The following is a 9,805-nucleotide window of genomic DNA, read 5'->3' as shown; positions in this document are numbered from 1 at the left end:
AGATATATGCATATTGAATATGCTTTCGGAAATTCTCCTAGAGTCAAATACTTCCATAAAATGCTCATGGATTTGATGTATTAGGCCTACTTGATGAACAAGATATATTCAATCAGCTGAACGACTCAGTGCTGACCTCTAGCGGTGTCCAGACATGACCAATTTAGCTTAATTTCAGACACAGGTGCAGTAAAAATTGAAAGACAAAAGTTCAGTACAAGGCCAAACACTACACAAATATACGCAAGACGATGGCATTTCACAAGTCCCCCGAATAAAACACCTGATTGAATAATTGGTTTATTGTGCTATAAAATCCAATAAAAAATGAATGGACGACACCAAGCCCATCTCCCCCCTCCCTTCCCGCTCATAGTTCTAACAAATGAAAGATGGAAACAAAACGTTGGAACTTTTGGCAGTTGTTGTTCCACCTTTGTCCCGCCCTCCTCACCCACAGCCCTCTCTCCCCTGAGTGGTGCAGCAGCACGCCCGTACGTTGTCCACAGCTGCTCTCAAACCCAGCGAGCTCACAGTCGTGCCCGGACAGGCTCATTCAAAGTCCACCCACCACTCTGCAAACATCAAACCAGCTGGTTGGCTGGCCTGTTTTCTCCAAGGCGGAACACATCGACTTTCTCTACCTAACTTCTTCCAACAGCAGATAGCGTTCGACTTCAGCGCGACTGATGGCTGGTCGTGTTACTATCTAACTATCATCCACACGTCCATCTAAATCGCGTAGGTTTCCTCCGTGGCATTCTGGAAAATGTGACAAGGATCCGAACACCTTTTGGGGAAAAACAGGACGAGTCTTGCGTGGTCACACTGATCAGAAAAAGGCATGCATTGATGAAAGAGCGAATTAAAGTGTTGTTTTAAAATGGAAAGTTGTAAACGTGGCGAAAGTTCAGGCGTCCGACCCGCTTGGGGTGTTTCCCCGGTGGAGAACGCGACGTTTGGTCAACCTGTGTCCCAGGTGACCCTGAAGAGACAAGCCGTGAAGAGACACCACCACAAACACAACCTCAAACACCGCTACGAGTTTCTGGAGACTCTCGGCAAAGGAACCTATGGGAAGGTGAAGAAAGCCAAGGAGAGATCTGGTAGAATGGTAAGTTCTATTTATATGTGCATAATATCTTTACATCACAATGTATTCTTTTTATTTAACCTTTATTTAACCAGGAGAAGTCTCATTGAGATTAAAAATCTATTTTACAAGAGTCCTGGCCAAGACAGGCAGCTGAGCAGTAAGTTTATAAACCTTATCTTTAACCTACCTGTGTTGAGGTTGCAGCTGCTACTTTTAGAGGAGACTTTTCAGACAAAGGTTATGTCAATAAAGAGTCAAGTATGTAACTTTAATTTCTGTCGGAAATTAGTTATGTTGTGCTCTTTAAGCTTATCCGTGAAGCTAAAATGATTGTATTGTTGAAATTGTTTTGCCACACACACATTTAAAAAGCCTTTATTTGCCCATGGGTTCAACGGTTGCCAATGTGTGGAGGGACCTCTTGTTTGTAGTAGGTCTAACCTTATTTGTTTTGCACACGCACAAGCACAAGCAGCAAAGGCTTTGTTGTCGTTTAGTTATCCTTGTGAAACATTGTATTGCTTCACCCAATGTTAGGCTGGCCATCACAATGGCATCGGATAAATGTTCAAGTCTCAATGAAATGCAATATTAGTCAACAGCCATCACACAGTATCTCACATTGTTCTGATTGGATAATAAGAAAAGAAAAAAAGGCATATTTTCCGTTCCTTATCTTTTTGTAAAGATATAACTAAATGATAAAGGGTATTAACCACAACTCATGCTTTCAAATTAATGGAAATGGTCTAACTTTCAGTTAGACCATGACTTGGGACGCGCTGTGGCCCTCAGTGGCATGTGGAAGGTTGTCTCGACTTGAGGTTTTTAACGATTAGAAGATAACTGATGTTTATGGTTGAGAAGGCAGTTATCAAGGAAGCGAAGGTTTGGAATTCCCCTGCAGATATGACCGAGATCAAAGTAAAAGATAAATGCAGTGCTGTACCAGCAGAGACTGGCTTTGTCTGTATAATGTGAGAGACATTCTTTTGGAATAACGTCGTTCACAGGATGGGCCAACAACTTGTATTATTTTTGTATTCATTAATTTCACCACACTATCTGGATGGTTTCCCAAATGATTGTATTTGACTTATAATTGGCAGAGATGTGTTACATGACAATGGCAGATTGATGCCACAAATAACCACTTCATTCCCCTTCCTCTCAATACTATGTTTCATAATTCCATGTTTCAATTAAATGTAGATAACCTCTTTAATTTAAGGGCAGTGGTGCTAAACAGATGTGAATCTATACTCAATTGGCCAAGTTATTTTGTTTTTTTGAAAGGAGTTAAACTTACTCATTTATAGAGGTGTAGAATACAGATGTACAGATTTCAATATGCTTCCCAAATAGTTAAGTTTTTCTTTTTTAACATACAAGCAGACTTTCAGCTTAACACACTGGCATGTCCATCCACAGTCACACACAGCTTCAATGGGTAACTCCAAGACCGTCTGAGTCTGAGGAAAACAAATGCAGGAAGTCTTGCAATTTCCCCGAAAAAGGTGTGTGTGTGTGTGTGTGTGTGTGTGTGTGTGTGTGTGTGTGTGTGTGTGTGTGTGTGTGTGTGTGTGTGTGTGTGTGTGTGTGTGTGTGTGTGTGTGTGTGTGTGTGTGTGTGTGTGTGTGTGTGTGTGTGTGTGTTATAGGCCTACTGCGCTGCCTGTATGAGCAGCCATTCCAGACGATGATTCATAGACAGTTGCGTGTTGAGGCTCATCTGTTGTGACAGCTTAGTAGGCTACTCATTTTTTGTGTCTGTACTCTCCCGGTAGTGTGGCTGTGTTTTTGTTCGGTGTCTGGGTATGCATTGGAGTGGGGGGTCCTGAACAAGGGGGAAACTGGGGTACCCCACTGAGACCGCCATCTGCTAGCTCGCGACACCTCTTAACCTGGGGGCCGCCTGGTGACGCACTCGGTGGCCGAAAAGAATCCCAGGCATCTCCCCCTCGGACAATGAGGAGGCGTAACATAATAGGCCCGCACTGACGCAGTGTCTCGTAGAATGCTCATTCAGGTCATGGGTGTACAAAACGTGCATTTGGAAGAACCCGAGCTCGTCGAAGCCAAACAAATTGGCTGTGTTGATTGAATTACACTTGATACTTTTGAGTCGCAGCAACCAATCACAGAGCTCCCTGTCCAACCCTGCTGTTGGGGTGGATAGTATGGGGTGTTTGGTTCTATTGTCTATTGTCCGTCACACACTGCAACAAGTAGAGGATCATAAAACTGCGTTAAATATTTTTGGGGAGAAGGTTAAGAAGGGTACAGATAATCATTGTTTGATAGATAGCTTAGAGGAAGAAAACAAAACCTTAACCTTTGGAGTTTCGGTTTGTGTGTGTGTGTGTGTGTGTGTGTGTGTGTGTGTGTGTGTGTGTGTGTGTGTGTGTGTGTGCATGTGTTTAATTAAATATTAAGCAATGCGTGTGATGGCAAAAAAAATTCGATAAACTTCTGAAAAGGTCGTAAAACACTAATGCCTAATGTCACTTTCAACCCAGCCTGGCTTGTTGGTGCAATGAGCTTTTATCTTTTTATTATATCTTTTTCTTTTTTTTTCTCTTTTTCTTTATTAAGGTGGCCATAAAGTCCATTCGGAAGGAGAAGATCAAGGATGAGCAGGACCTGGTTCACATTCGTAGAGAAATTGAAATCATGTCCTCTCTCAGTCATCCACACATCATCACCATCTATGAAGGTACATAATCCCACCAAAGCGGTGCTTGACTTTACTGAAGGGGCGTTTTATATCTTTGAGATGTGAAGGAAGTCATCTGCAAGTGTCTGGATGCGGAATGACTCAGTTCTTGTTCACACAAGGCTTTGCATGGGAAGATTCATGCTTAGTTATGTCATCTGTGGTACTGTAATAGCATAGGGTGGAAACACAGGCTTTCCCACAAGTCTCTTCTAGGAGCTTCCTTTTGAATTAGCATACCGTGTACTCTGTGGGGAGATTGAATTTCCATGGAGTGCTGCTTTGCATGGATCATGTAAATGATTTGGGGGTAATAAAGCACTCCACTAACCTGCTTATGCATGTCTGTCTTTTTAACAGTGTTTGAAAACAAAGACAAAATAGTCATTGTGATGGAATACGCAAGTCGGGGGGACCTGTACGACTACATCTGCGAGACCCAGAAGATCTCTGAGCGCGAGGCCAGACACTTCTTCAGGCAGATCGTCTCGGCGGTGCATTACTGTCATCAGGTAAATGTTTTGTCAAGGAACAATCTAAAGCAAGGAAAGTTGCTTTAGTCTAGATGTGTGTGTGTGTGTGTGTGTGTGTGTGTGTGTGTGTGTGTGTGTGTGTGTGTGTGTGTGTGTGTGTGTGTGTGTGTGTGTGTGTGTGTGTGTGTGTGTGTGTGTGTGTGTGTGTGTGTGTGTGTGTGGCTGATGCTCCAGAGCAGACAGGAACGTACGGGGGTTCAGCAGTGCTCACCGCCGCCCAGAGTTGCATAATAGACATTATTCACTGTCAGCCAGTCATTGTGAAAAGGGTTGCCGTGTGAGACTGATGCCCTGGTGGAATGAACAGTTGGTCTATGGACAACGGCGGGGCGTAGGGCCAATGGATTCAACACACACACACACACACACACACACACACACACACACACACACACACACACACACACACACACACACACACACACACACACACACACACACACACACACACACACACACACACACACACACACACACACACACACATGCATGGTTTCACACTCTAATGAGGGTGCCAGTGAACAGGCAGCCGTCTGTGCGTGCCCACACACACACTCTCACTCTCACGCATGCTAATCACTGGTCCCCTAGTGTTCAAAACTATGAGCATATAATGGAAAGTCTAAAGTACAGCTTGTTACATCTGCTCAGCATAACCCTGGGAGGCCATAAATGCAGTCTGGCGTCTGATCATTAAATTACCCCAGTTTCGATTCGTACCTGCCAACAGTCACCGGCTTCTTTTATATAGAGGTATTTTTAAGAGACAATCAAAGCAACATCCTTGTTAGCAGGAGTTTAGATAACCGCATATAAAATTAACCTTGACCCAATTGCCTTTGTCTGCATGAACACTATAACAGCGTCCATAAATATATAAACAAATTATATTATATTAAAAGTTCATGGAAGTAGAATATATTTCTTGCCAACAATTTTTAAATGCATACTTTTTGTGTTTGGGACATCAGAATGACACACTGGTGAGTCGTGTTGGACACACAAAGGCACTTTGATGATTAATGTATAAACCTTGACAAAAGGTGAGGGAAATGACCTTTGTTTTTTCTCCTTTTCAGAATGGGATTGTTCATAGGGACCTGAAACTAGAGAATATTTTACTGGATGGCAACGGTAATATTAAGGTATGTACCAGGACAAAGTGTCCTTAAAATCAGCACTGAATAATTTATATCCTGAGAGAGAGAGAAAACTGTTGACTCACACTGACCTTAATGCTCTATTGCAGATTGCAGACTTTGGTCTGTCGAATCTCTACCACGGAGATGAGTATCTCCAAACGTTCTGCGGCAGTCCTCTGTACGCCTCCCCGGAGATCGTCAACGGGCGTCCTTACCGAGGGCCCGAGGTGGACACCTGGTCCCTGGGGGTGCTGCTCTACACCCTGGTCCACGGCGCCATGCCCTTCGACGGGAACAACCACACGACTCTGGTCCAGCAGATCAGCACTGGAAACTACCGGAAACCCCCTCGCCCCTCGGGTGAGTGGGTCTTACCTTGAGAGAGTTGGGCCCAATCCCATTTCTACCCCTTACCCCTTCCCCTTATCCCTCCCCCATTTTTTCAAGAGGTAAGGGGAAGGGGTTCCCCTTCCCCTTCCCCCTTCCCAACAAGGGGGAGGGGTAAGGGGAAGGGGTAAGGGGTAGAAATGGGATTGGGCCTTGGTCTTACCTTGGCTTTGCCTTTTTTTGGAGTTATTTTGTTTCATTGTTTTAATTTGGCAGAATTAAATTGAAGCAATGGCATGCTAGCACAATGCTAACACATTTTCATCATTTTTGTCTTCTTCTTCTGTCAACCAGACGCATGCGGGCTCATTCGCTGGATGCTGATGGTGAACCCTGACCGCAGAGCCACGGTGGAGGAGATAGCAGGCCACTGGTGGCTCAACTGGGGATACCCACAGCCTTTACTGGCCGAGTTCAAGAGGACGGAGCAGGCCCCATCACAAGACTCTAATTCAGCCCAGCACCCCACCGGGCTATCTAGCATCGCTGGCTGGTTCCGGCGAACATCGAGGCCCTTGCTGGAGACGGGCTCCAAGATGCGCTGTCTACTGCGACCGCAGAACGCAGAGGGCAATATAGTGAGGCAGCGCTCCCTGCGTCGGTCCCAGAAGGAGAACAACGTCTCCAACTCTGGGGCAGAGGGCACTGTGGACCCCAGGCCCTCCAAAGGCATCCTGAAGAGACGCCCCAGTCTGAAACAGAAACTGACCGGCGAGGTTCCCACCGGGGAAGCAGCGAAGCCTCAAAACGTCTCGGCCATGTCCCTACAAGAGAACGCCCCTTCCCCTGCACTGCAGCCCCGCAAGGGTATCCTGAAGAAGCCAGCGGAACAGGAGTCGGGGTACTGCTCCACGTCCCCGGAGAGCGGCGCCTCAGCCCAGGCGGAGCAGACTCTGGAGCTCCCCTCAGCGCCGACCTCTCGCAAAGGCATCCTGAAGCGCGACGGGAAGTTCTCCTCCAACAGGCTGCAGGAGTTTGGGTCTCTGGATCAGCTGGCGGTGTCTCTGCCACGCGCCGGCCAGAGGTCCCGGCCCAGCTCGGCCATCAGCGAGGACAGCATTCTCTCTTCAGAGTCGTTTGATCAACTGGACCTCCCCGAGCGCATGGGCCCACCGGGGACCGGCGAGGACCCGCCCCGGGGCAGCATGAGGGCGTGCGTGTCGGCGGACAACCTGCTGGACATCCGGCAGAGCGAGAACCTCAGCGATGGCCTGCGGCGGCCGTGGAAGTGCTACCAGGCGGGGGTGGCCGACAGTGCCTTCAGCATCACAGACTGTGAGAATGTAACAGAGGCTTACAAGCAGGCCGTGCTAGGTAGAAGTGTGGTGGCCAGCTAAAGAAACCAACGGGTCACGGTCGCTGGATAGAGTCTTCTAGGAATGACTGCTTTGGCGTTTATTGTGAAACATGTAGAAGGTACATTTGACAGCGGTCTGATGGTAGTCTTTGTTTCATGCTTTTTGGTAAATGTAAAAAAGGTATTCTGTTGGCACACACAGGGGGGGGGGGGGGCATTTGAATGTGACTGCTAATGGAATGCACATTTTTGATAGGGGAGACTACATTTGGTTAAGAATAAGTTTTTACTAAACTTACACTCACACAATACCAATAATATCTTACTAAAGTGGCTCGATTGGTAATGTGTAGGAAAAGGCTGACACTCTGTCCTACGTTGCAGAAATAGGGGGCCCATCACGTGCCTATAATTGCCAAATGGTTAGTTAAGGATTTCTTTCACCTGATGCAGGATTATGAGTCTAATTTAATTTAATCTAAACAAAACTTGAATAGAGTGTAGTTACTTAATTTATTTAACCCCTCTCATGTGGGTTAGGTTATTGGAAAAAAGATATACCTGATTCCAAAGAGAAACCAAAATGATTTTAAAATGCCCTTCGTGACATTCTGGATGCAACAGGGATCTTGCTTGTCAAATATTGTTTTTTTCTTCTTCCTTCTTGTTGACAAAGAAGGAAGTTGATGTTCAATAGAACGAGGTAATGACTTGAATAACATTTATTATGCACTGACTCACGGCAAGTGAAACTTGTAGAACCTGCTTTGGTTCCTGGTCGTGGCATAATGGAGCATAGGTTCTAATGATACCTTTTGTGGCCGTTCCAAATGGGGATTAGTGAAAGGATCCGAAATAGGTCATAACAACATCATGACCTTCAACCTGCCAGTACTTGCCTAGTGCCTTGTTAGAATGTAGCTTTTCAATTGGACTGGAACACTATGCAATGCAGAGTTGTGATTATTTGACGTTGTATGATTGCCAGATTTACTGTTTGCTTGAGTGTGAAGATGTGATGTCTTTTTAGATGTGTATTTTTCAGTGCATGTGTTGCCTCAGAAACTCACTATATATCGGTAAAAGCACTTTATTAGATCGTAAACAATCAGGAGAGCCCTACTTCATCTATAAGACCTGAATTGCAAATGCAATTGCTGTCACTCTAATAAACATCAAAAGTCACTCTACTGAAACTGGACCGTGTTGCTCATCCGGTTATTGAAATGTTGGAAGTTGCCTTCTATTTTAATAAACTGCGTTTTAATCTAATGCTCTACATTAAGGTTGTCTTTGAAGTGAACGAGGAAATATTACTCTAAACTTTACTCAGGGGTAAGAGATCATAAGAGTTGTGGAGTTATTCAGACTGTATATAGAAATGCACTAGGTGCATATTTTTATCAAGCAATGCCATTCGTGTCACACAATGCACCAATGTTCCCAAAAAATGACATTAATATTCAAATTATATTGTCAACTTTTGCTGAGATTCTTGTGGATATTGTTTCTCCATTGAATGCAAAAATAAAGCATTCTGTGAAAAAAGATATATTTCCTTTGTCTGTGAGATATGCTGAAGTGAATATAATTTCCGAAATAGCAGAAATCATGTTATTGAGAAACTGCCACATTTTAATAAGCAACAACGCAATTACATTTTACATCTGATATCGCATCGGACAAAGTGCAAGTATTTTACAGCGGGTGCACTCACACTAGGCCATCTGGCCGTGGCCGTTTTCACACCTAACCGTGCTCAAATCTGCCAGTGTGAGTGTGGCCAGTCTGGCCAGGCCAGGCCAATTTGTCTACGCAACCTGAGCTGGATGACGTATAGTCCATGCGACGACCACGGACATAAAGGCGACGAGCCTTCTTTCCCATTAAACGGTAAACATATAAGCAACAGACTCAGCAAAGTGCGATCTGTGTTCTGTGTTGTTGTCCATTGTTGTTAGAACTCTGACTGGCGGCAGACTTTATTATGGTCCATGCAGGGTACGCTTGGTGATGACGTGTTACTTACGACGTGATGACGTATGTATAAGAGCCTACCGTGGCCCAGGCCCCCAGGACCATATGTATATATATTAACTGTGTACCTACCATGGTTATCAGCTATCATAGAATGGTGTCCAAATGGCTGCATGTGTAAGAAATAGGATTTGAACCAAGTGTTACAATAAAAAAAGCTTTTATTACAAGACCCCCCCACCCCAAATTTTAACAAAACACATTTTTTTTCAATTTTTTTGGCTGTTTGGCTGGGGCAGAAGAGTGGAAGGGGAAACAAAGACAGGTAAAGAAGAAGTAAGGAAGGGAATGAGAGGAAGAACAGTGAAATGAATGAACAGTGTGATAAACACAAATGATTACCAAAAAGGTTATAATTACTGATTTATCAAATACGCAGAGAAGAGCATCATCGAATAAAGATTAAGGACCTGGATTCAACCAGTATTGAAAACTGTTGAAATTACAATTCAGAGTGGAGAAGGCTGAAGGCATTGGCCCTAAAAGTGTCAGTCTCACCCACTCTGGATTATCGCTTCAAGAGACTGTGAAATGCTTTTAAAAAAAAAATAATTTCCCCTATTAGTAAAATTAACCTTGTCTTTTAAGTAGAAACCAC

General features: G+C 44.6%; 1 protein-coding gene across 1 annotated transcript; it reads left to right on the top strand.

Moving 5' to 3' along the window:
* The first annotated feature begins 491 nt into the window (after positions 1–491).
* On the top strand, positions 492–8,724 carry nuak2 (NUAK family, SNF1-like kinase, 2). Its single transcript, XM_060070261.1, has 6 exons — positions 492–1,114; positions 3,691–3,811; positions 4,172–4,323; positions 5,424–5,489; positions 5,594–5,846; positions 6,168–8,724. The coding sequence occupies exons 1-6, from the start codon at positions 884–886 to the stop codon at positions 7,208–7,210; spliced, it is 1,866 nt and encodes a 621-aa protein (XP_059926244.1). The 5' UTR covers positions 492–883; the 3' UTR covers positions 7,211–8,724.
* Positions 8,725–9,805: the final 1,081 nt, after the last annotated feature.

This window comes from Gadus macrocephalus, chromosome 13, assembly GCF_031168955.1.
Source record: "Gadus macrocephalus chromosome 13, ASM3116895v1".
Lineage (NCBI taxonomy): Eukaryota > Metazoa > Chordata > Actinopteri > Gadiformes > Gadidae > Gadus > Gadus macrocephalus.
This window is presented reverse-complemented; position numbering and strand designations above follow the sequence as displayed.

What these genes read in the sequence shown, in the direction of transcription:
- nuak2 (XM_060070261.1), top strand. Translation starts at nt 884, where the DNA reads ATGGAAAGTTGTAAACGTGGCGAAAGTTCAGGCGTCCGACCCGCTTGG. An exon ending in AGGAGAGATCTGGTAGAATG is followed by an intron (nt 1,115 to 3,690) that starts GTAAGTTCTATT and finishes TTCTTTATTAAG; the next exon opens with GTGGCCATAAAGTCCATTCG. An exon ending in CGGTGCATTACTGTCATCAG is followed by an intron (nt 4,324 to 5,423) that starts GTAAATGTTTTG and finishes TCTCCTTTTCAG; the next exon opens with AATGGGATTGTTCATAGGGA.